General features: G+C 38.2%; 1 protein-coding gene across 1 annotated transcript; it reads right to left on the bottom strand.

Annotated features, from left to right (window-relative positions):
- Positions 1-20,541: 20,541 nt before the first annotated feature.
- On the bottom strand, positions 20,542-26,715 carry cbx2 (chromobox homolog 2 (Drosophila Pc class)). Its single transcript, XM_079613759.1, has 5 exons — positions 26,473-26,715; positions 26,353-26,396; positions 23,823-23,888; positions 22,711-22,780; positions 20,542-22,606 (listed from the first exon to the last, which is right to left on the bottom strand). The coding sequence occupies exons 1-5, from the start codon at positions 26,554-26,556 to the stop codon at positions 21,260-21,262; spliced, it is 1,611 nt and encodes a 536-aa protein (XP_079469885.1). The 5' UTR covers positions 26,557-26,715; the 3' UTR covers positions 20,542-21,259.
- Positions 26,716-27,922: the final 1,207 nt, after the last annotated feature.

Here is a 27,922-nt window from a genome sequence, read left to right as displayed (position 1 = left end):
CTCGTTTTTAAAGCCACTAGCTTTGCTTTGCTAAATCAAGTATTGATCATACTTTGAACAAACCTCTTGAATTCATGTAGACCTGCGATTCTCAAGCGGGGGCCCGGGGCCCAAAACGAGGACTCAAAGATGATTTAAAATCATTTAAAATGAGACAAAGCTTTAAAATGAGCTCAAACAACTGAAAATAAAGATGTATTTTATAATGATTATACATGTATTTCTATGAATGCCAAGCTCTGAAATATTTTATCAGGGAGAAATTGTGATTAAAAAAAAAATCCTTATCCTCAGTCCAGTAAATCACACACAACTGTATGAGACGCGTAAATTAATTTACTAAAATGATTGTGATCCCTGAATATCTTCAGCTCCCGCAATTTCTGGAATCCTGAAATTTAATTGTTTTAATTTGAAGTAATATTAATTTAGTCTAGAAACAAAACCACAGATTTAAAGTGGCTCAGATCATTATCAGTGTCATTTTAGTATCATTGCTAGTTTTTGTTAATATATTGAATTCGATTTTATTTAAAAAAAATTCTCCTGTTTTCACTTAAATTTTAGTTAAAGTTTTAGTAATTTCATTGTGTGTTTTTTGGCTTTTTTTATTGTCAATATATTTGTTGTTAATTTGTATTTATTAGTTTTAGTTATTTAAAGAAAATGGAGAATATTGATTTGGCAACTACATGAAATAAAATTATATATATATATATATATATAGTTGATTTAATTTCAGTCAATTTTAGTTAATAAGAACCCTGCATCTGACACACACACACACACACACACACATGATTGAAAAGAAAACAGTTGCAACTGCCTCTGTTCACCAGGAGATAAAGAAGAGAGACTGATTACGGAGAGTTTTAACAGATCATCAAGGCCAACAATAAACTGCTGTTGACTCAGTTAGGAGCTCATAAGAGACTCATAAGATGAATATTATAATTTCATTTGTCGTTAAAATACAAAAATATTAACATGACTTTTCATTTACGCAAGATAAATAGTACCACAGTGTTTTGGGCAGTATTCTTTAAAGTTTCTTAGAAAACAAGTGTTATTTTAATAGTATCTATATACAAGTATTTATTAATATTTTGGTTTAGCTTAGTTTAAAACATATTTTCATATTTCATATTCGTTTTTATATTAATTTGATCAAGGTTTTAGTCATTTTATGTGGTTTTGTTATTTTTAAGTGTTTTAAATATTTCTAATTAGTTTTAACTCACATTTATTTCAGTTTTTAAGTCATTTTAGTACTTCAACTTATTTTATTTCTGTTAGTTGTTAGTTTTCATTTAAGTTTTTCAAGTTTAAGTTTTTCATACAATATTTTTATTTGATTTCAGCTTTATTTAAATGAACAAACACTGTTTTTAATAGTTTTAGTTAAAATGAACAGCCCTGTGTAGAGAACCATGTAAATACCATGATACATAATTATAGTAAAAAAAAGGACTTTGATTATATACCATGGTATTTAAATGGTACTCTACGGTAATCAACCGTACCAAAGCATTAGACTCTGTATGAGATCACCGATTACATCATCATCAATACATAGCCATTAACATCTGATCATATGTTCTCTTGGTTTCTCTTGCCATAACAAATGTGCTTTATAAACACAGTTAAAGCAGCCAGAGAAAAACTAATGTTAAAAAGGGGTCAAGGGCCCAACTAAAGCAAACACTGATAGTGGTTCTCAATAAGAACTTCTGTAGACGTCTGACAGAAATGAAGTCAGTCTGGTTAGTAATAAGTGAAGCTGGTAATGCTGTTTGTGGAGTTGTTTATTCCTCTGCTGTGATCTTGAGAGATTTAAAGTCTTCTTTTACCTTCAGTTGATTTCATCTAAGGCTGTGGCTGAAGTCAGCTGTGTTTCTCTTTTTTCTGTTCTTGTTTCTCTATCCTTCTGTGGTTCTGCTTGTTAACAGCAGGTGTTCATTATTAATGCTCAATTATCGCTTAATTAATAGTTTAATTATTTAATTAACTCCAACACTGGATTTTGCCGTGTGGCTCTTGAACGGTCATGGTCTTGGAGGTCAGGGGCCTCATTTATAAAACTGTGCGTAGGAACCTTACTAAAAGTGTACGTACGCACAAAAGCCAAAAATGGCGTACGCAAAAAAAAAATCAGATTTATAAAACCGTGCGTACGCACACCTGCACGCAATTTTCACTTTATAAATCACAGCCTACGTGATAATTTGCGCACGCAAAAAAAATCATTTACCGCCCTTTCTCCGCCCACATTCAACCATATATAGACAATGCAAATTACCTCATTAGCCATGCATATATTAAAGGAGCAAGGAAATTTGTGTTTTTTAAAACATAATGAGTTGATAGGCCTACATCCATTTAAGAATGGATATAGTTTCAGCATATAGTTCCTTTTATGTCTTTAAACTAAACATGCATGTATGTATCTTTAGCACCCATAATGGTGATTTAATGTTATTCTTCTGACCCAAAAATGTTCAACTGTAACTCCTCCAAGAGCTTTAACTCTACAAACTCCAAACTCGGGTCAGACCTTCAGACTGTTCTGACTTGGTGTGCTATATCTTTTCAAACTGATCTTCCTTTTAAGTTTTCTAAAAAATGTATATAAAAAATCATAAAAATCCCATAGACTTACATTGCAGAGTGCTCAAATTGAGCCAAGACAAGGTTGGGCCATTAGTGTACAAGCCAAAAACTCAAATCTAAACTCCCTGAAGCCCTAGACTCAATTAAACTACCATTCTAAATCTATCTATCTATCTATCTATCTATCTATCTATCTATCTATCTATCTATCTATCTATCTATCTATCTATCTATCTATCTATCTATCTATCTATCTATCTATCTATCTATCTATCAAACTAACTTATCTTACTTTCTTACTAATCTATCTTTCTTTCTTTCTTACTAATCTATCTATCTATCAAACTTTAACCTACTTTCCACATCAAACTACTTTAAACTTCTTCAAACTCTCTGGTCCGGCTTTCTCAAGCCAACTTAAAGTTTGTCTCAACAAACTTTTTTTTCTAGTTTGTATTTTTTGTTGTAACCGGGACCTATGAGCAACTTGTAAATATTGTAAATATTGAAATATGTCAAACTTAATTTTGCCATTTTGCAAAGGGTTAATTCCCTTTATCCGCAGTCAGTTCCTCAACTCACCATCAGTGTCGCCAAACTGCTTTGTCTTCAAAATGTGCGTACGCATGGGTCAGAGTTTGCGTGAAGGTGCGCATGTTTTCACGTCAAGTTTTTCTTTATAAATCCCACCTTTTGCGCAGGAACTGGCGTACGCATGTTTTCAGCCCCATTTTGTGCGTACGCAAGCTTTATAAATGAGGCCCCTGGTCTTGACTACATCTCTGATATAGTAGATATAGTACTGATCTGTACCATGTAAACACTCAATAAAGTAAATATTTTTAACCTTTAGTGATCAAATTTTACATAACCTTTTACTTCAAACCTTGAAACTTTTAGATCTCGTGACTTTGAAATTCAAAAATGTTTATAAAATGTCCAAATCTCTTTAATTAAAGCAGTTTCAACTTACACAGCCCAGGAAATGGATGCTGTATTTGTGTGGTCTTGTTTCATTTAACTTTCTTTTTAGCCAAAGTTTTACTATTAGTTTTATTAGCGTTCACCTTCCGATCTCTCATGAATACGCAGGTTTCCATGTTGACTGTCAAGTCACACTTATTTAAATAGCACTTTTTACAATACAGATTGTTTCAAAGCAGCTTTATATTGATATAATGAAATGAATGCAATAAGATTGTTTTGGCTGTACAGCAGATCTAGAAGAAAGTCATTGTTCATTTTAAGTAAGTTCAGCGTTAATTCGTTTTCATTGTAAAAATCACAAGTTATTCATTTAGGGGCCGTTTACACAACACAGTTTTAAATTGAAAACAAAACTTTTTATATGTTCTGAGCATTCATTTACACGACAATGACGTTTTAGTGGCCTGAGAACGCAAACTTATAGTTTTTAAAGTGCAAGTTTTTGGAAACCAGTTTTGAAAATGATACCGTTATCATCTCCATGTAAACTTCAAAAACGTGAATCTGTGAAAACGGTGACGGCATGCACATGCGAAGTATGTGTTTAGTCTATAGGCATGTGCGCTTGAATGCGACATGCGTATGTTTCTTTACAAAGTGGCATCGCCAATTACTTGCCTGGCATCCATAAAACAGCATTTTTAATCGTTTCCATGGATCCGCTTGAACGGGAATCATTTTGATAACGTTGTAATCTGTTCATACAGAGGAAAAAACATTGTTGTAGTGTAAACGTACCCTTGAGAAAGCCCTGAGAAAACAGTGTCATCGTCCAGCTCAGTTCCCCTTCAGGAACTCTCGCTGCGAGCCTCGCAGTGGGAACGCCCCTCAGCGTGACGCGTCTGAAGTATGAATGAAATCCGTCAATGAAAAGATGGAGCGTCATAGCGAGTGACGTCACCGACCAGGAAGCTATAAATAACCCCGAATCCACAAGCCGCTAGCTTTTTGTTCTTCAGCAGCTATCGAGTGTGTTTGAAATCTGTGTGTGTGAAAAATTGTGTTTGACTGTTGTAGGCAGGAGTTTATCACTATATATCTCTATATATAAAAAAACTAACGAGTGTCAATATGACGAGCGAAAAGCAGCAGTATAGAAAGTGTGTTCCCCCCTGTACTCGTTACATCACGGGTGGGGATTCACACCAGCTATGCGTTGCCTGTCTCGGGGTGCAGCATGACCCCGGGACGGAGTCAAGCTACTCCTGATAGCCCCGTTCTGGCCGGCCCGAGTATGGTTCTCGGACCTTGTGTCCCTTCTCGACGGCTCTCCCCTGGAGATACCGGTCAGGAGGGACCTATTGTCCCAGGCGAGCGGGTCCATCTTACACCCTCGCCCAGAACTGTGGAGGCTATGGGCTTGGCCTCTGAGGGGGCCCAGCTCGTAGATCTTGGTCTCTCGACTGAGGTCGTTGAGACCATCCTTCAGTCCAGAGCTCCCGCCACTAGGAGACTTTATGCCGCGAGGTGGAAACTTTTCACCTCCTGGTGTAGAGAGCGCCAGCAGGACCCAGTTAACTGCCCGGTTGGTACAGTGCTGGAGTTCCTGCAGGACCGTCTCTCTACAGGGTTATCCCACTCCACACTGAAGGTGTACGTGGCGGCCTTAGCTGCTTACCACGCCCCTTCGAGTGGAGGTTCTCTCGGGAGACACCCACTGATATCTCGTTTCCTCCGTGGCACCTTGAGGCTGAGGCCAGCAGTACGCACGAGGGTACCATCCTGGGACTTGGCCATCGTTCTAGAAGGCCTTTCCCTGGCTCCTTTCGAGCCCCTAGAAGAAGTATCTGAAAAGTTTCTCACTCTTAAGACTATTTTCTTGCTGGCTATCTCATCTCTAAAGAGGATAGGAGATATCCAGGCACTGTCAGTGGCTCCCTCGTGCTTGGAATTTTCGCCTGGTATGGCTAAGTTTTTCCTCTACCCTAGGCCAGGCTATGTTCCCAAGGTCCCAACTATGTCTGCTAGACCTGTTATACTGCAGGCCTTTTGTCCTCCTCCCTTTCTGACGTCAGACCAGGAGAAGCTTAATCTTTTGTGCCCAGTTAGGGCCCTAGACACTTATGTCCACAGAGCTGCCCTGTGGAGGAAGTCTGAACAACTGTTTGTTTGCTTTGGGTCCCCTGATATGGGGGCTCCCGCTTCTAAGCAGAGGATGAGCAAGTGGGTGGTCGAGGCCATCACACTTGCTTATGAGTCGGCCGGTCAGCCTTCCCCTTTGGTTGTACGGGCCCACTCTACTAGGAGTATGGCTGCTTCTAAGGCTCTCCTTTCTGGAGTTTCTCTTCAGGACGTTTGTGATGCGGCAGGCTGGTCCTCACCGCATACTTTCGTCAGGTTTTATAGTCTTGATTTTAGCTCCACTCCTGGGGCTCAGATTCTATCGTCAGTTTGTGCTCCCTAATGCACACACTACGGGTATTTGCTCGTATGGAGACGTGGGTATTGCGTTCCCACTGCGAGGCTCGCAGCGAGAGTTCCTGAAGGGGAACGTTCTGGGTTACGCATGTAACCCTAGTTCCCCGAGGGAACGAACGCTGCGAGTTCCTGCCATACTCCCTGCATCCCCCGGATCGCTGCTTCAGAACTTTATAAGCTAGCGGCTTGTGGATTCGGGGTTATTTATAGCTTCCTGGTCGGTGACGTCACTCGCTATGACGCTCCATCTTTTCATTGACGGATTTCATTCATACTTCAGACGCGTCACGCTGAGGGGCGTTCCCACTGCGAGGCTCGCAGCGTTCGTTCCCTCGGGGAACTAGGGTTACATGCGTAACCCAGAACGTTTAGTTCTCACACAATGTTCTCAAAGCAAGCAGATCAGTATAATAAAGAATAATAAGTGTTTCCAACTAAGCAAGACAAAGGTGACAGTGGCAAGAAACCCAAACTCCATCAGGTGATAGAATGGAGAAGAAGAAAAAAACAGGCTCAGTCGTGGGGCCAGTTCTCCTCTGGCCAACAAACGAACAGTTTATGATTATGATTATGATTCAGGCAGCATTACAGGTCATAAATCAGATTGGGATTGGAACTTTCAAAATATTTAATCCAGTTCCATCGGCGTTGTGTGACGTCACAACCATTGTGGTGAAACAGTCACTCACTCACACTGAAAAATGTTTTGTTTCAAGGTGGCAATTGGACTGTTATTTATCAACTTACACACACAGTTACAACATATTAATAGTCAATGAGATATTAGTAACGTCAGCAGAAGTATGATCATAGATTATCACAATCAAAGATCAATGATCAAGCCTAAGTTTGGGGTTGTAAAAGAACCGGGGAACCGGGGAGTGCTGCAAGGCTCAGTACTAGGACCACTGCTTTTTACTTTGTTTTTGCTACACCTGGGAGATATCATTAGGAAACATGGCATGCATTCGTTTTCACTGTTATGTTGATGTTATTTTCTGGACACAACAAAGCAACCAATACAAATCCATTTGTTCTTCATGTCAGAAGTAGCGTAAACTTTGTGCAACGCTGCAACTGCAGACCAAGTTGCCCTGCCCCGTTGTAAACCTGTCAGTGAGAGAAACCGTGCCGCTGAATCCTGAAAAATGGCATCTGGAGAGTCTGTCACTGAGGGTGAGATTTTAGGATTCATGTTTACTAAATAAATAAAAAATTCTATATGGAAAGTGGTGTTACAACCCTTCCTGCCTCCATGGTCATACATGATATTTAATTTTTTTTTAGAAAAGTGAAATTTTGAATGTGCATTTGATGATTACAGCAGTGTAATAACTTTTTCAGCAAAACCCTGATAAAGAGACATCTTGAGTAAAGCGTGTTTTATTCATGATTTTACTTTTGTTCGTAAGATGCCTGGTCTCATGAGATGTATTATTCAATCAGTAACACTTTACAATAAGGTTTAATTTGTTAACATTAGTTAATGCATTAACTAACATGAACTAACACTGAGCAATGCATTTATTACAGTATTTATTAATATTTGTTCATTTTAGTTAATATAAATACTGTCGTTCATTGTTTGTTCATGTTAGTTATCACAGTGCATTATCTAATATTAACAATACAACTTCTGATTTTAATATAGTCAATGTTGAAGTTATCAATAACTAAGATTAATAAATGCTGTAGAAGTATGGTTCATTCTTAGTTAATTTTAACTAGATGAAACCTTAATGTAAGGTATTACCATTATTTTTATTTTTAGGAGGAAAAAGCCTGCAGTTTTATGGTGTTTACACAAGACCAGCAACGCCAGCATTTTCCTGGAGGATTCTATGCAAACATTCCTATAAACCATAAATCAGAATTTTTGTGAATCTGCACAAAATTACACATCAGACGTGCTCCAACATATTAAAAAAAATCGATTAAAGCACATAGTAGATGAAAAAGCTATTCCAACAGATAACAATATTAAAATCTACTGAGTAAAGCATTTGATGATGCATCGGAAATTAGAAAGGAATATGTACCGAAACAATCCTTCATCCCAAAGGAATATTTTAAAGATGGCTTCAAAATTAAAAAGGATTTTAAGATACAATCTTCTAATAATAAACCATTATACAGAAGTGAGGAGAAAATGAAAATATATGATATCACTAAAAGAAATCTTTCAATCGGCCTGTATTTCGGTCTTTCGACGCAGGCCACAACATCTTCGCCAGGCTTTTCGGTCCCTGGCCAGACCCGTCCAGTCTCTGCCGATGTCTTTTCTGAGCGAGTCCCGCCATTGGGTTGCGGGGCGGCCTTTTAATGTCGAGTGGCAGCCATTCGGTCACGACTCACGGCCCGCGCCCATCGCCCGTCCGAATTCCTGGCCACGTGTCCAGCACCTCTTGGCCTGCACTGTAAAAAATAAAACATAGATTATATTTATATTTAATTAATTAAAATGAGGCAACAGATTACAAGCAATATTATTAATTAAATTTAACAAATTAAAATTGAGTAATAATTAATCAAATTAATTCCTTAAATGTTACACTGTAAAAAATAAAACATAGATTTTATTTATATTTAATTAATAAAAATGAGGCAACAGATTACAAGCAATATTATTAATTAAATTTAACAAATTAGAATTGAGTAATAATTAATCAAATTAATTCCTTAAATGTTACACTGTAAAAAATAAAACATAGATTTTATTTATATTTAATTAATAAAAATGAGGCAACAGATTACAAGCAATATTATTAATTAAATTTAACAAATTAGAATTGAGTAATAATTAATCAAATTAATTCCTTAAATGTTAACCATTTAAAATGAGTAAAATTTACAAAATATATGTTATTGCCAACATTGAAGACACCTGATGTTAACAAGCAGAATCACTGAAGGAGAAAACCATAATTAAAGTCACCATTATGGAGATGAGTGTGTGTTTTAGTTGGGCTCTTCACCCTTAAATTATTAACTTTAAGTTTTTGTTTGGCTGCTGTACATGCATAATCATTATTTCACAATCATTTGACCTGAATCACTGAACTCAAATGGAGCACAATTTGTGACTTACGTTAACTTTATTAACTATAGAAGTACTGGCCTTGTACACCGTAATATTTTTAACTTTTACAATGTAATTCAAATAATTTCTAAAAAGTTTCTCTTGTACAAAAAAACAAACAAACAGACATCATGAATCTGCCTGTGCATCTCAACAATGGTGACATTTATAAAGCATGTTGCAGTGCATTCTGGGTTGCACCAATCAAAACTCATTCATGGCTCCCATCATGCATTGCTGCATGAATAAATAATGAGCTTATGATCAGAGGTTGTCACCATTGCTGAGATTCATACGCTAAATCATGATGTCTGTGTGTGCCTAAAAAAAAACACACATATATTTTTTATTATTATTGATTTGATCATTTGGATTTCATTGAAAAGGCTATTCATATTATGCAGCTAGAATTAATAAAATAAATCTAACTCATAAATTGGACTCTACATGAGATCAGTGATTCAAGTCAATGACTGTGAAATTGTGAAACACAACCGACACCATCAGATCAACGTTTCTATTTGTTCTTCTGGCTGTTATAACTCATGTACAGCAGCCAAAAAAAACTTAAAGTTAATATTTTAAGGGTGAAGAGCCCAACTAAAACACACGCTCATCTCCATAATGGTGACTTTAATTATGGTTTTCTCCTTCAGTGATTCTGCTTGTTAACATCAGGTGTCTTCAATGTTAGCAATAACATATATTTTGTAAATTTTACTCATTTTAAATGGTTAACTTTTAAGGAATTAATTTGATTAATTATTACTCAATTCTAATTTGTTAAATTTAATTAATAATATTGCTTGTAATCTGTTGCCTCATTTTAATTAATTAAATATAAATAAAATCTATGTTTTATTTTTTACAGTGTGGTTGACTGCGTCCTTGACCTTGCTCGTCTTCCTCAGTAGCTCGTTGCTGATGTGGTCCGTCCTCTTGACGCCGACCATCCGCCGCTCAAGGGCTCGGTCACTGCCGCCTTCTGCCTCTCGGCCGCGGTCAGCAACCGGGTCTCGCCCCCGTAGAGCATGGCCGGTAGGACGGTGCTGTTGAACAGGTGGGCACGCAGGGGGAAGTCGGCCGTGTTGGTAACCACCTCTGCTATGGATGCATAGCTGACCCAGGCGGCCCTCCGTCGGCGTGCCAGCTCGCGGTTGTTCTTGTGCCCAGCAGTCAGCTCCTGGCCGATGTAGACGTAGTTGACGACCTGCTCAATCTCCTTCTGGCCGATGTGGATGTTGTTGTTAGCGGCCTGGGCGTTGCGCATCCACTTTGTCTTGGCCAGGTTCATCTTCAGGCCGACTGCCGCGGAGGCCTTGTCGAGCTGGTCGATTCGCAGCTGCATCGTCGCCGATTAGGACGATGTCATGGCCGTTAACACTGATACCCTTGTTGTCCCAGTCGAGCTGTCGAAAGACGTGCTCCAGACAAGCCGTGAACAGCTTGGGCGAGATGGGGTCACCCTGTTTGCCTCTGGCGATGGGAATGTTCAGTGGCCGGTCGAACAGGGTGATGTTGGTGGCGCATCCACTGTCCAGCTCCTGCAAATGGGCCACGTACTCGTCAGCGACGCCCTGTTGTTGGAGGGCGAACAGTATGGCGTTAAAGAAATGGTATATTAGAAAAAATTTAGGAAATAGATGATTATGCTGTGTTTGGTCTTAACGACAAGGATGAGCCGATTCATTTTGAACCCGTTCTCTGAACCATTAAGAAGAATGGAAAGATAATTAACAGTATTGAACAATTTAGTCAACCTTATAAAAAGTATTTATCTAGTAGTGCTAACAATGAATGCATTTAAATTACACCTGTGATGCGAATGTAAACATAAAACTACACTTGCACCAAATGATTTTGTTTCTCCTGCTATTTTAAACTCTTTACAATTTGATACAATTATTATATAAGCGATAATTGTGCATCACCGAAGCAAACATGTTATGATAGATTACAATTGCCCAATACAAATGAATGCACCTGACATCAATTATCGTGCTGTGTCCAGAGCGGTCACTGCGTTTGCGAGTGGTTATTTAAGGTGTTATTTCTCTGTAGTCCGGAGTTGGCGGAGCAAATGGCCCGTTTAAGACTGACATTCACATGGATTTATAATAAATCTCTTATTAAATGGGGGAAAAAAGTGAGACACGTTTTTTTGCACTGGAACTAAACCCAGAAGGACGGTGGGCCTCCAGATGCAGGATTTCAATTATATACCACTTTCACAGTCCTACTAGACAATGCGGAGTTTATTAAATGTATAGGAAGAAAACTACAGGCATTATTGGTTGAGAGAGAGACGCAGAAGTTCAACCTTTGTCCTTCACTTTCTTCTTCACGCCACTGGTGTCATCAGCTGCTTCCTCTCCTGCTTTAGGTCGTTTCCTCTTTTCTCTTTCATCTTCTGACAGAGACAGAGTCATGTATTTAATAGCATGCAATGAGGACATGCAATCCGTGCAAATCGCTGAGCTTCACTCTCTCTCTCGCTCCATTAGCATCATAACTTCATTAGTTCATTCTTTCCAATTAATGATTTGATTTCTTCACTCAAATGTTGGGTTGTTTCAACCCAACTTTGGGTCAAATATATGGACGAACCCAGCCGTTGGGTTAACATTTTTAATTTAAGAATTCAACCCAACGGCTGGGTTTTTCCATATTTGACCCAAAGGTGGGTTGAAACAACCCAGTATTTTTTAGAGTGTTGGAAGCTCACACACAGAGCAGAAGAAGCCAGTGAGAACATGTTGAAAGGCCGTTCTTGAATAAATACTGAAATATGAATACAGAGGACAATATAAACTATTAACATCCTTCACTTTTCAGAACATTTATTGAACTTTAACTGCAAAAAAAAAAAAAAAAAGTCGCTCATTACTGGAAATTTGATCGTTTTAATGACAACATTTCAGCCAATGCATGGACGTGTTAAAAACAGGTTGTCTTTTTATTTATTTATTAAAGAAACAAATAGGCTTACTGACAAATCCCAAAAAAAGAAGAAGCAACTATAGACCTGGAGAGCAAAATACCAGACAAATAAATGAAAAATATCATATACACATATACCTTACACATACACAATACCACAAAATATATCAGATATCTTTATACTGTACATTTACTTATATAGAAAGATTGGTAACACTTTACAGTAAGGTTCGTTAACATTAGTTAACTACCTTAGTTAATATGAACAATACTTCTTCAACATTCATTAATCTTAGTTCATATTAATTTCAACATTTACTAATACGTTATTAAAATCAAAGGTTGTATTTGTTAGCATTAGTTTATGCACAGTGCACTAACATTAACAAACAATGAACAGCTGTATTTTTATTAACTAACAGTCAGCAATGGTGCTAAATATTTGTTTAAATTTGGTTTAAAACATCTGTTTTTCTTTGTCAATATGGTCTATTAATAAGCAAATGTGTGGTTGTGATTTTATTTTTTCAAAATTATCAAAATGGTTTTCTTGGCAATAACTAGAGACAGCGATAGAAGTGAAGTGATATTCTATTGGAGGGTTTATTTGAGATACGTCACCTAGAAGATTACTGGATTATTATGATTATGGATTACATTTGATAACGAACATTTCATTCATGTATTTTATTGAATTTTAAAGTGCGCCTAATATGCTTTTTCGAATATTACCTCTAATGTAGTATGTAATAATATCGCTGCTTGTGAATGTAAAAGGTCTGCAAAATTTTAAAGATCAAAAAGTTTGACAAATGAAATTATTGTCTCCTAAATTAAAGAATTTATTCTGCATTGTCGAAATTAGTTTTTTTCTTCTATGGAAGTCAATGTGGTCCATCAACCGTCTGGTTACGACATTCTTCAAAATATCTTCTTTTGTGTTCAGGAGAAGACAGAAATTCATACAGGTTTGAAACAACTTGAGGGTGAGTAAATGATGATGGCATTTTAATATTTGGGTGAACTGTCCCTTTAAAAAAAGAAAATGCGATGACTAACCTTTAGACTCGTCAGTTTATGCAACCGCCCTGCGGTGTATAATACACACAGACGTCGTATTGTTGAAGGGTTTCCTGGTATTATCATGCTTTACAGTGCAGACAGTGAAGATTTATTGACTTCTCCTCTGCTACACAAACACAAGCGTCGATTGTTTACTTTCTGTTGCGTTTTTGGTACTCACGGTCACTCAGACCTCACACACATTTGCTGCTGGTGTGTTTAGGCGTGCGTGTGTGTGTGTGTGTGTGTGTGTGTGTGTGTGTGTGTGTGAGAGAGATAATTGTTAGTTTCCCTCGTCTCCACCCTTTCCACAACTATTGTTTAACACCTGAGACTTTACAGATGACTGCACTCTGATTATTAATGTTAAAGACATGCCTTAAGGATTGTACATGCTGAACAACATACAGAAAGCTCTTCCTGAAAGATTCTTGACAAAATAATGTTGATGGACTTGATCAGCTTGTGTGTCCCGCCTGCTTCATACTCACACGATGAGCCTTACATCTCTGTTAGGAGGAAACTAATACACCTTTAAAGGGGTGGTTGATTATGATTTCACTTTTCTAACTTTAGTTAGTGTGTAATGTTGCTGTTTGAGCATAAACAACATCTGCAAAGTTACGATGCTCAAAGTTCAAAACAAAGGGAGATATTTGCTTTTAGAAATTGATTTTTAAGGACTACAAACGGCTGGCAGAACTACACAACATTCCTCCCGGGTTAGTGACATCACCAACCCTAAAATTTACATAAACCCCGCCCTCGGGAACGCGATTTATAGATTATCATGACAGAATATGCTAATCAATGACTAGAAGATAACTACACATAAGCTATTTATCAACCAACCATTCAGAAATGTTGTCTACATGTTGTCACTTCTTCTTGAGTCTCTCCATCTTTCTGACTTTGGTTTGAACATAAAAGGCTAAAAGTTTTTGAAATTTCTAGTGCGTGTGTGTGTTAGTGATGCGCGGGTCGGCTTTTTTTCCAACCCGCGGGTCCGCATTTATGAAATTATTTGGCCCGCCCCAGCCCGCCCCGCACCACTGTATCTATTTTTACAACCCGCCCCACACCGCACCCGCGACCATAAAATAGACATGCGTTGTAATGGAAATGAAAACAGCCTTTATTACAGCCTGAAAGTGAAGTGCACATCACGCAATATACGTTGCTGCGATCTTCATATTGTAAACTTATCAAATAACCTAATAGAATATGAAAATATATATTCCCAAATATTTCATATAGGCTGACATTTTTTTATTTTGTTTTTAATGACCCGCCCCGCAAATAAAGTGACAATTTCTTTACCCGCCCCAACCCGACCGGGGTCCGCGGGTTATGAGACGACCCGCGCATCACTAGTGTGTGTGTGTGTGAGTCCTGTAATCCTGGCTCCGCCCTCCTACGTACTTCCGCTCAATATTCTTTTTTTCATTTTCTCCGGTCAATTTTTCACCGGTCCAATCAGCGAACAGTGGGAGTGGCTGAGACCGATGACGTTGAGGTCGTGCGCTAATTTGTGTTGTAGTTTCGTCACGACCAAACGTTAGCGATTGGTTATGGCAGATCCTGAGTGGCTCTGTGGAGATCCAATAGTTTTAAACTTCAACAGAGTTAACAGAGCCTTCAAGGAAGTTAACGCTCGTCAACGGAGAGAGGCCAGACTCTCTGTACAAATGAAATGTACGAGAGTCTGGTAGGACCAGGTTAGTGTGAGGTAAAATGGACACGAGCTGTTGAAGCTCCGCCCTCTGTGCCGGGAGCAGCAGCTCATTTGCATTTAAAGGGACAGGCACAAAAATCGTGCTATATACAAATATGTATTTTGAGCTAAAACTTCACATACACACTCTGGGGACATCAGAGACTTATTTTACATCTTGTGAAAAGGGCATTATATCACCCCTTTAACTAAAATGAAAACAGAAAATATAATCCCAAAATCCATTCTTCTACTGTCACACATACATTTTCCTTCACATTCATACATTTCTACTCTCACACACACTTCTACTGTCACACACATACATTCTCCTTTCACATACATACATTTCTACTCTCACACACACTTCTTTCACACACATACATTTTTACTCTCACACACATACATTTCTACTCTAGGAGAGTGTGTGTGTGTGTGTGTGTGTGTGTGTGTGTGTGTGTGTGTGTGTGTGTGTGTGTGTGTGTGTGTGTGTGTGTGTGTGTGTGTGTGTGTGAGAGAGAGAGAGAGAAGAAATGTATGTATGTGAAAGGAGAATGTGTGTGTGAGAGTATAAGAATGGATTTTGGCTTGTACAGCCCCTCATAATTTTACATATAATACACACACACACACACACACACATATATATATATATATATATATATATATATATATATATATATATATATATATATATATATATATATACACACACATAACACTATTTTATATCATATATGTCCTATTTATTTGTGACTAAAATATATATTTAATCAATAAGAATTTTGAGGGAAATAATTTTGCAGTAGCCTACAAAAAAATAGGCACTTTCTTTAATAAATAGAATTTCTTATTTCTTTCTTTTGATTATGGGATGGAATCAGACCGAGTTATTAGCATTTTTCACAGTATTATACACACAAGTGTGTTTAGGCCATTGAATCGGCCTTGAGTTTAGCAGTGAACCCTAGGTTACACATGTTTGACTGTTGCCCACAGGAACACAGAGTAGCATTGAGCATCAGGAGCTCAGGCTGTAATCCGATCCCTCCCGCCCAGCAGTGTTTGGCAGCTTACATAAGCCAGCTCTGATGTACCTGCTGGAGAAACACTGCAGCAACCTCAGCACATGTGTGTCCTCTTATCTCATTCCTTCTGCTCGTCTCTGATTATCTCACTCCGCTCAGGAATGAGCCGGCGCTGATAGCAGCGGCCCAGCGGCGACATGCCGGCGCTCAAACTGCTAACATGTCGAGCTGCTCACAAAACATGGGTGAAAACTGCTCCTTTACACTGTCAGTTGTCAGCACTAATTTGTCATGTCAACAACATTGAAAATCACGCTGAAATATGTATTTTTGGTCTCATGCCAACCCAGAGAAAACATTTTTTCTCTTAGCAGTGCGACTCGTTTTAAAGTTTTCTGCTTTTTAGATGTTTCTCTTGAGGAAAAAAACTAATCTCACATGTGTCTCAACAATGTGCTCAGATTTGCAATCATTTATTAGAGATCTTAAAGGGATAGGTCACCCCAAAATGAAAATTAGCCCATGATTTACTCACCCTGAAGTCATAGGTGTATATGACTTTCTTCTTTCAGACGAACACAATCTGAGCTATATTTTAAAAATGTCCTGGCTCTTCCAAGCTTTATAATGGGAGTGAATGGGTGTATGTCTTTGGAAGTCCATAAAAGTGCATCCATCCATGATAAAAGTCCTCGACACAGCCGTGGGGGGTAATAAAGGCCTTGTGAAGTGAAGCGATGAGTTTGTGTAAGAAAAATATACATATTTAAAACTTTATCGACTTAAATAACTAGCTTCTGGCAGACGGCCTATGCAAGTTGACTTACGCCACTAGAGTAACTTGTGACGCACGTATGATGTAGGAGTAGCGTAAGCTTTAGACATCTTTAGCGGTTCAAACAAACAGGGCTAGGCTACAAACTCAAGCTCCTCCCACATTTCTCTTTGTTTTGAGAAACTGGTGTTTTTCTCTATCCTCTGCGCTTCCGCGTTCATCATTACGTTGTGCGTCAAGTTTAAGGGTTAGTCTTTCGCCATAAATCGAAAAGTGCGGCCGTCTACCGGAAGCTAGTGATTTTAGTTGATAACATTTTTAATATGGATATTTTTCTTACAAGATCTCTTTACTATCTCCGTTTTTTCTCTTAGCAATTTAAAGTCTGCTGCGAATTGAAAATACGGCCAATGGAAACACATAAATTTAGCAAAAACTCCCATATATCGCAAAAAAGTTTTTACGCTCACATGAGGTGGTTTTTCAGGCAATTTGTAAAAGAAAATATTTTACAAAACTGCAATGGGAACAGATTTTTTTTTTTTCGCATTTAGGTCGTGTCCACCAAAGCATTTTTTTCACGTGGCTGGCGTGTTTTTTCAATTGTTTTCAATGGGAGCGCCGCGTTTTTAAAACGCCATGAGAGTAACGAGGCGCTGAGCGTCTTTTTCACGCTGAAGCGTTGAACGTTCGCCGTTTTTTACAGGTCGTCAAGAGTTGAAGAATGTTCAACTTTGGGGAAAAGTCACTTTTTACCCAACCGTCCAATCACAGTGGAGGAGGGGCGGGACTAATACCAGACCGACCAACGGATATTCTGTATCATAGCAACAAAGAAGCAAAAAAAAACTGCGCTGCCAAAACGCTCTCAAGCGCACACAGCTCGCCGTTTTCAGCAGAGTGCCTAGCGTTTTTAGCCAGCTGAAAACGCTAGGCGCTCTGCTGAAAACGCCGGGCTATTTGCTTTGGTGGACACACGGCCTTACAGGTCATGACGTAAGTAAAAGTCGATCATTCTTTAAAGGCGGCGCGTTATGTTTGGACAGAAGACGAGACTGAGTTCTTTATTAAACTCATAGATGACAAAAGTATCACTGGAATACTGGATTCTAAACAACAAAGATTTGCCACAATTTATCAAGACCTTGAAGCAGATATGAGGGAGAAACGCCTCATACGAGCCACTCCCAAGGTCTTTCCTTGCCATTAATGCTGGGGACACACACCTACGTCTCCTTCGGGTAAAATAATGGCTTGTGCTGTGACTGAAATATATGTAAACTTACCAACATCCTTGCCATCATTTTTGGAATGACTTTAGTCACATAACATTGGTTAATAGAAACGCCGTCATTTCGCAATAGTTTTTTATCGACATTTAGAAAATATATTTTATAGTTTTGCGCAAATCTGTAATGTAAACACAGTTAATGTCTCAAAATGTTCTCCTATTTGCAATAATTTATCAGAGATCTCAATATGAGCTGTTCTCCACATTGATTTCACAGCTCTATATTCGTACTGGATGATGACCAGTGACTAATAGTGATGATTGATGACTAATTGTATTTTCCTCAGGAATTTTAGAAGAAATGTTTGACACAAAGTTGACTTAACTGAACAACCTAAGCAGGTGAAGTCACCGGAGCAGTGAAGCTGAAGCCCGTGTGAGGTTAAGGGAAGGCTGTGCCGCCCAGACAGACCACAGTAGAGTCTGTTTTCAGGAAGCCGCCTCTTGGAATTCTGGGAAAATTAAAGGGCTTCTCAAAACTTCTAAACCAGCGTAATTAAACAGCCTCTCAGATGTGCAGGACTGCGGAGGACATCAGACAAGAGACAGACAGCAAACACTAAACATGTGAGCTGCAGATACACTTTTAGAAGAAGAAAAAATCATACACTCTAAAAAATGCTGGGTTATTTCAGCCTAATTTTGGGTCAAATATGGACAAACCCAAACATTGGGGTTAAAAATGTAATGTAAAAATGTAACCCAACGGCTGGGTTTGTCCATATTTGACCCAAAATTGGGTTGAAACAACCCAGCATTTTTTAAGAGTGTACTCCGAATCTAATTCTCTAAATTCAAATAACTAAAAATTCTTGAAACAAGACACTAGAGAAGCAACTCTGCATACGATATTAAGGCTTGTTTTAAATTGCGTCTTCAGTTTATTTAGTCTTACTGCACTGGTTGGTCTTTTCAGTTGTTTTAAGTATAAACAAGTTAAAAATAAGCACAATATACTTGTATTAAAGACAACCTAAAACAAGTCTGAAGATCTTGCGCAGTGTTACATCAGCCCGGTCTCACCCCAAAACGTTATATACTGACGGGTCTTGACCATACGTCAACATACGGCGAAAAGGGTTCCCCTATAACGTCAATATGAGACGCAGACATAAGCGCACCAGCAGCGCCTCCTAGCGGTACCCTAACTCATACCTAAACCCAACCATACCCGAATCGTCACACATGGACGTTAAAGGGTACCCTTTTCGTCGTATGTTGCCGTATGGTCAAGACCCGTCAGTATGTGACGTTTTGGGGTGAGACTGTGTTAGTTACATTCATCTTGTCTTTAGGATATTTGGATATTTGAACTGAAGAATGTGTCAAAAAAGACCAAGTCATTTTTGCATTCTGACTTAAAGGTCCCGTTTTTCCTGTGTTTTTGAAGCTTTGATTGTGTTTACAGTGTGCAATATAGCATGTGTTCATTTTTCGCGTGTAAAAAAAACTGTATTTTTCACAAAATGTACTTATCTGTATACCGCTGTTTTCACTGTCCTAAAAACGAGCTGATGACTTCCTTGTTCTATGAAGTCCCTCCTTCAGAAATACGTAACGAGTTATGATTGTGCCAGCGGTTCCTGTGTTGTGATTGGACAGCAGCTTAGCGCACGTTGCCCGGAAAGGTCACGCCTCTTACCATAGTGGAGATGCATGCGCTCAGTGTTACTGTAAACATGGCCAAACAAAGGTGATTTGACTCCGGGATGAAAATAACAACGTTTCGACGTCATGGCGACAAACACACTCTACAAAAACGCAACTCTTCCTCTTCTCCGTAGGAGCGCAACAAGACCACGCCCCCTTTTTTGTGTATTCCTGTGTGCAGAGGTTAGTCAAAAAACTGTTCTAGTGACGTCATTAAAGCAGGAAGTAGAGATGTAGTCCAAACCGGCCGTTCGCTGTAGGCTTTGAAAGGGGACTTCTGTTAAATCAAATATCTCGCTTGGCATTGAACTTTGAGCTTTATGATTTTACAGGTATTATTTATGCTCTAACAGCAACATTACACACTAGCTAAAGTAAAAAAAAATGGGATCACGAAGAACAGGACCTTTAAATCATTGTAATATAAAATATGTGGTACAGTCAGGGGTGTAGTAACTAATCCTGAAGATCTTGATTAGCTGGATCAGGTGTGTTTAATTAGGGTTGGAGCCGATAAACTCTGTTTTTACAGCATCTTTGATCAAATAAACAGCCTTGGTGAGCAGAAAAGACTTCTTTCAAAAACATTTTGAAAAATCTTATCGTCACCAAACTTTTGCTCTTGCCATTTTTGCCTCTTTTCTTTAAAGGAAATCAGGACTACAGGGTCAATATCATTCTTACAACCCCTGAATATACAGGTAAAACTCGAAAAATTAGAATATGGTGCAAAAGTGTATTTATTTCAGTAATTCAACTTAAAAGGTGAAACTAATGTATTATATATAGACTCATTACATGCTAAGTGAGATATTTCAAGCCTTTATTTGTTATAATTTTGATGATTATGGCGTACAGCTTATGAAAACCCCAAACTCAAAATTAGAATATTGTGAAAAGGTTTTCATAAGCTGTAAGCCATAATCATCAAAATGATAACAAATAAAGGCTTAAAATATCTCACTTTGCATGTAATGAGTCTATGTAATACATTAGTTTCACCTTTTAAGTTGAATTACTGGAAAAAAACTTTTTTTTTTCAAAAATTACTTTTTTTGCACCATATTCAAGTTTTTCGAGTTTCACATGTATATAGCCTACACATTCATGCTCTAGGCTCTAGGTTTGATTCAGAACAGACAATGATGAATTTTGTATAAAAAGAATCTTTACTGTGTGTTTCAGCGTGTCACCTACCAACAAAAACCTGTAAGAAATAATAATAAATAAACAGAACTGTTGTGTAGTATAAAAAAAAATGCCCACATTCATTCTAGAAGGAAAAATAAACCCTCAGTTATAACTGTTATCAGGCAGAAAGAGGACAGCTTTATAAACAGGCACCTTAAAAGATGTGATCTGGCTTTAAAACACTTTGGATACATTTGTTCTGATTTTCTTCTTTACTAATACAGTACTCAGAATCAACATCAAGGGAACAAGAAACCATCCCTGCTGAGGAAACCAAGACGAACGGTCATTTGTTCAGTAACATATATTTATGTTTGATTCAAATTAGTTGAGACTATACATGTCTCTGATTGAGCTGGTCTTCAGGCGTTGGTCTAACTCCAAGAAACTGACCAACTAAAACAGTTAAAACAAGTAAAATCCATTGAAGATTGAGAAGCACCAAAAAAAAGCTGATTCTTTCGAAGCTTCTCCCGATTATCCCCAGAGTAGCTCCAGTTTCAGTTGACGACATTCAATAGTTACGGATGTTAAAAAACCCAACGCTGGTGGGCGACTCCTTCACCGTCACAGTGACCAGGTTTGCAGTGACGTCGGTGACAAACACGTGCTCTATCAGGCTCCTCGTCGGCCTCCAGTCCTGACCCGCCTGCACCGAGATGGCCAGGTCCCGGTTGTCCCTCGGAAACGAGGAATCGTGTTCAGAATCCGAGCTGCTTCCCTCTTCTCCGGTGCTCAACTCGCTCAGAGTCTTGCTTTGTTTCCCGGCATCTTTAGACAAGGCTCTGTCTTGCACCGGTTGGGAATCTCGACCCTCGGTCGCCGGAGTCTGAGCCAGAATCTTATCCGCTCGACCCTGATTCTTCTTCCCGAGCCTCTCGGCCAAATCGTCCGCTTTGGATTTCTCCCGTTGCGGACTCTTTAGGACTTGTTGGTTGGTCGTGAACTTACTAGGGGCGTTCGGCGCAGGACTCAGCTCGTGTCTTGTGTTAAACCCAGAACTTTTCCTGCCCGGATTAGGGGAACCCTTCAAGTAGGCACTGTCGGTCCCGTTACCCTGCGCCGTTTTGTCGACGCTCTGTAGATTGAGCGCTTGAAGGCTGGAGGGCGTTTTGAGTGACGAAAAGGAGCTCGATGGAGATTTCTGGAGAGATCCTGCTGATCTTTGAAGAAGAGTCTGGTCCAGCGCCTCCTGTTTTCTCAGCACATTTGGAGAGAGTTGTGGACAGGTTTGTCCATTGCTGCTGTGCACATTCAACGCAGCCACTCCTGGAGATTTGCACGTAGGCATTTTGGGATCGACTCCGCTGCCCATATCCGAGACCGAGAGCTTGAAATCCGAAGAGGATTTTGTTTGTGCCGGCCGACTTAGTGAAGGAGGCGTGGAGGCCGACCCGACAGAGCGTCCGAGGGAACTCAAAGAACTCTTCTGGGTAAAAACACCTCTGTTTTGCAGTGTCATCGGCTCCCTTCCGGAGGCTCGGTTCAACCCGGTGTAGGTGAAGCTTGCGGGCATGAGCGGTTTCTTTATGCTCCCTCGGAGGTCCAAGTCTCTGGAAAAGGGCTTGAGGATCTTCCGAGGACCTTTGGCCTGACGCAGCGCCTTCAGCTCCGGAGGCAACGCTTTCCTCCCTCGCTTCTTCTTCGGCGGCTCCGGCTTGGCCACCACGATCTGGGCTTTCTTCTGCGGGACCGGGTGATGCTCTCGTGGACGAGGACTCGGCTTCGGATTCCTGTCTGTATCATCTTCATCGTCGTCGTCGTCTGAAGAAGAGGAAGAAGACGAGGAAGATGATGATGAACCAGAAGACGAGGATGATGAGGACGAGCTGCTTGATTTGGAGAGCACTGGAATGGTTTCCTGAGAAAGGAACATATAGAAAACGATGAGAACAAAATGTATTGCACAAATTGAGTTTTTTTTTTTTTCAGTAGATCTGGGGCATTTTTTTTTTACAAACTCACCAATATTTTTCTGGGTCGTCCACGGGGCCGTTTCCCCTTTTTACTGATCAAGAGCTCCCGCTCCTGCTCCCTAAGAATGGATAAAAGACTTGTAAAAAACTTACAAATTAGCAATATTTATGTTCAATTAAATTGTGTTTATCCTACGGCCTTTGCTATCATTAAATTGTATTATACATGACCATTACAGCCATTACACAAGTTTATATACAGTAGTCAACATTTGAAGAGGATCAAAAAAGTTGATCAAAGTTGTCCTAAGACAAGAACGGGTATTGTTCAAAATTCATGTATTACTTTGATGAAAGGTTTTGATCCACTTCAAATGTTGACTACTGTATATTGTACAAGATTATTTTTTTTAGATATTATTTTAACAAACTGTCTTAGCATATCAAGAACGGCAAAACAAAAACAGTGGGCCGATTGTGAAATTCATTTCCTGTTTTTATGAATGAACATTTTCTCGTCCTCACTTCCTGTTCTCTTCCTTACTTCCTGTCAGAAGCCGCTGTCGTTCTAGTTTGGGCAAAAAAACATCACATTTCTTTTGTCTTTGTTTTTGGTGGATGCGTTAGCAAAAAGTGGTGTTTTCAACTAAAAAAATCATTGTTTGTGCCAGACATGAATGATACCTCAAATGTTATTTTAAGTGATCAGACTTATGTTTTTTCCGTGGCAAACGATAAGACAGGAGAAAAAACATTAAGGATAGACACGAGACATATTTCAACAAATATCCTTCAAAAATTGTAGAAAAAAAATATAGTTTTAACTTAACAGTAGAAAGTTAGTGTCAACATGTGGTTATGTTTCTCGTGCAATCCGAGGTATTCACACGGATTCTTCATAAACTGTGAAACCAAAATGCTGACAGAGCAAACTAGTTGTGCTGAAAACGTTAACTGCTAAAAATGTTAACGATGTTTGATTTTCAGTCAGTCTGCAGAGGCCCTCGTGAGCCTGGACACGTCTGCAGCCCCTGAATGGCCTGTGAATGGAGCCCCATTTACACCCTCCCAAGCGTTGCAGCCCATATTGTTTGCACATGGAGAAAAGGGGGCGTCTCTCTCACACACAGGCCTGCTCGTCCAATGGGAGAAACCTCTTACCTCTTGTTAAACGCTGCCAATAGTCTCGGGTCAAGAAGGTTTTCCTGAGGTTCCCAACTGTTATGCCTGAAACACAGACACTGGGATCTTAAGCATGCGAGTAGATGACATATAACATGCATATAACATAAAAAAAGATGGTTATGTACAAGGTAAAGTGTATATCTAAAGTTCCACAACTTATTTATTTTATGTTTCACACCATTTTAATCTCAATCCTGCGGTGTGACTAATTAAGTGGTAACACTTTACAATATGGTTCATTTGTTAACATTACTTAACTACAACATGAACAATACTTCTTCAGCATTTATTAATCTTAGTTAATATTAATTTCATCATTTACTAATGCATTATTAAAATCAAAGGTTGTATTTGTTAACATCAGTTGTGCACTAACATGAAAAAACAATGAATAGCTATATTTGTATTAAATTAACTGGTAACACTTTATAATAAGGTTCATTTATTAAACATTAGTTAATGTATTAACTAACATGAACTAACAATGAGCAATACATTTGTTACAGTATTTATTAATCTTTGTTAATGTTAGTTAATATGAATAAAGCTGTTCATTGTTAGTTCATGTTAGTTCACAGTGCATTAACTACTGTTAACAAGATTTTAATAAAGTATTAGTAAATGTTGAAATTAACATTAACAAAGATGAATAAATGCTGTATAAGTGCAGTTCATTATTTGTTAATTAATGTTAACTAATGTTAACTAATGAACCTTATTGTAAAGTGTAACCAATTAACTAATATTAACAAATGTTACTGTAACAAATGTATTGCTCATTGTTTGTTAATCAATTAACTACGGTTAACTTAACTCATGAAACTTATTGTAAAGTGTTACCAATTAAGTTTTAGACGTACACATATTTCACAGTCTTCCAATTAATATGAATCATATGCACATAAAATGCATGTATAATAAAGCATTGCCAAAACTTTTTTTTGTTATATAAATTACAACATGTCACACACTTCGATTAAAGCAACATAACCAAGCATGCAAAACAAGCTATTTGTGTAGCAACCCTTGAATACCATTTGGGTACCAATTTTGCATCTACTACTGTAAATGTAAACAGAAGGGATGTGGCGTAAAACTGGGCTTTAGTTAGACACGTTGGCATTATATAGCAGAGAGAAAGAAGATAAGATGAGAGTTTACTTTAAAGGGCACTTCAAAGAGTCTGGACCGTCTGGATTTGATTTAACACACAAAAAAATAGACGCGCTTAACCCACCATTACTCAATCAACGGCATTCGTTTTACTTCCATAACTACTACCACTACTTCCAATGAGAAAACAATGCAGGACAAGGCTTGATTTTTTCCCATCAGGAGTTGTTTGGATGGTGAAAAGTGTATTTAAGTAACAGGTGGTTGAATAATAAGAGAGCCTGGAGACATTCAGTCACAAAGAAAAGTTGTTTCAGAGGTGGAGAAGTTATTACACTTCGATGAAGGAATAAGAAAACTTTTTTCTTTCTTTAAGAATAGCGTGAACATGTAAATCAATCATGACAGACCAGCAAAGTGTTAAGATAAGTACAACACAATTTGTAAGTGCACATCACAAAAACAAAGAGTATTTTATAAAATATACTGCGAAATACATCAAAACAACGAGAATTCACCTCTCCTCAAACATCTACAGTATTTTAGAAACTTTCAGTGGCATTTTGCCCCTCAGTTGTGGTCAGTTTATGACCCTGCTTGATCAAATAATAATAAAGATTATAAAATAGATGGGAGTTGTAAATAATCAATGAAGCAGATGGAAGCGCGCGCGGGAGGTGTGGCTCGTGTGATTGACAGCTCAAGTGCCCATAGACGGGGCAAAAAGGGGGCGACAATGTAACAGAGAGCAACAGTGGGGGCATTAGGGGGGTTGGGGGGCAGCTGGAGTTTTTAAAGAAGAAGAAAAAACTCGAAACAAACCACGCGCTGAGCGGCGCGAGATCAAACCGTTGTCGTTACAAAAGCACAAATTGTTGCAAAGTAACAGAATGCGTTACAAAACTGAGACAATGTAACGACTGATTCATAACAACTGACCGACTCTCGAAACTCAATACATGAGGTTTATCACTGAAAACGAAAATAAACCAGCACACTAAATTGTTCTGTTTCTTTCGATTTTATTTTTAACAACCGCGATAAGACACACGAACCCAAAACAAGCCGAAGGCAAACAAACAAAAAGTAACTTGAAAGACAAAGAGAAATGCAGCAAAACGAGGCAAAGGCGAGCCGACCTGATGCGGTGTGATACAGTGCACGAAATCACGCGTGGACGCCAAATTAAACGCGCAACACGCTGTTGTTGTTGTTTTCATTGTTTCTCTCTCTCTCCCCCCTTTCTCGCGATCCACATTCAAGGATGTTTACTGGCACCGTGAGTAAAATAGCGCTGCATTAGCAAAGTACTAGTCCATATGAAGCATATATAGTCAACATATACACTCTCACACACATAAAAAAGCCAGTATTTGTAGCAGTTCTCACTTACTTGGACGACCATCCTCTCCACTTGACCAGATACTCCAGTTTTCCCTGTGGAAATCAAACACGCGTTGAGGATCACGATTCACGCGCGCTGAATGTGTGTGTTTGTGTGGATGTTTGTTACCTTCTTTATGCGTTTGTTGAGGATACACTCGGCATCAAAGACCTGCTCTCCCACCGCGCTCAGCTCCTCCATGACTGTTCTCATCTCATTCTCATCTCGTTCTCCGTGACCGACGTGTGTGTGTGAAAGAGAGAGAGGGAGAGAGGGAGAGCACAGAGCAGAACAGAGCAGATGGGGGCGGATACGCAAACGCGCAGTGGCCCTTGGAGGACACCGTCCACTTGACGTCACACATTTTTTAACGTACGTGAGTTTTTGGTCAACATCAGAAATTATGTAGGGTATGATAATCTGACTTTAATGTAGTTGTTTCGTTTTAATAGAATTTATAAACATAACATCTTTGATAGAATTTACAAGCAGAAATTGTGTTAAATCAGGCCTATGTAATTAAATGCTTTATAATCCAATTTAATACAGTATTTTAACTCTTTATTAACTTTATAAATTCAACATTTTGACAGTTCTAAACAAGATATATACATAAAAAACAAATACCTATATATCTTTGTTTTTAATTAATTTATAAATGTTATTATTCATATTTTAAATATAACACAACATATATATATATATATATATATATATATATATATATGTATATATATATGTATATATATATATATATTATAGTTTACTTTATATTATATATGCTGTTAATATTATATTGTATTATTATTATTTCAATAAGACTATTTTATAGCATACTTGTGAAACGTTACATGATGAGGTACAATTAATGTAAACGAGATGCAAATTAAAATATTATAAAAATAGAGCAACAAATAATAGGATAATGATAATACCATATAAACATGACATATTAAAAAAATAAGACCATGAGCTCAAAATAGTCAATCATTTATAACAAAGTACGAAATTATTTTATATATTCAAGTTTCATATAAAGAGACAAAATGAAGGGAGGGGAGGGGGGGGGGGGGGGCAAGTGATTTTGATAATTTAACACAATATAGTATTACAAAATATAACTAAATGTGTTTTCCTAATATTTCTAAGCGATTTGTGTAAAAATACAGGGGAAACCTTGAAACAAAGTGCAATGAAACTTTTTTTAGAAATATAGGACTGTTTTAAAAGCTTCTGGTGTAATTCTAAACACAATGAATTCATTAAATTAATCAAGAGTGCAGTCTGTGTGAGTGTGTGTGTGTGTGTGTGTGTTTGTGTCATTTATAATCATCAGTAATTTATGTAGCTGTCGTTTCATTTAAGCATTCATATTATTATAATTTGATTTATTTAATTTATTATTTAATCCTTTATTAATTTATGTAATTTTATGTTTTTATATTTTCCATTGTTGTTTAATCCATACAATCCATTACAACCGTACAATTTTGTGAACATAGAGTTACAAAATACACCAGTACCAGTGTCTCCACAGCTTTGACTGATACTAATTTATGTCATTTTATATATATTTTCC

This window comes from Phoxinus phoxinus (assembly GCF_949152265.1).
Source record: "Phoxinus phoxinus genome assembly, chromosome: 1".
Taxonomy (NCBI): domain Eukaryota; kingdom Metazoa; phylum Chordata; class Actinopteri; order Cypriniformes; family Leuciscidae; genus Phoxinus; species Phoxinus phoxinus.
The sequence above is the reverse complement of the archived record's forward strand: the minus strand, read 5'-3'. Positions and strand labels throughout refer to the sequence as shown.

What these genes read in the sequence shown, in the direction of transcription:
- cbx2 (XM_079613759.1), bottom strand. Translation starts at nt 26,556, where the DNA reads ATGAGAACAGTCATGGAGGAGCTGAGCGCGGTGGGAGAGCAGGTCTTT. An exon ending in TGGAGAGGATGGTCGTCCAA is followed by an intron (nt 23,889 to 26,352) that starts GTAAGTGAGAAC and finishes TCTGTGTTTCAG; the next exon opens with GCATAACAGTTGGGAACCTC. An exon ending in TTGGCAGCGTTTAACAAGAG is followed by an intron (nt 22,781 to 23,822) that starts GTAAGAGGTTTC and finishes ATCCATTCTTAG; the next exon opens with GGAGCAGGAGCGGGAGCTCT.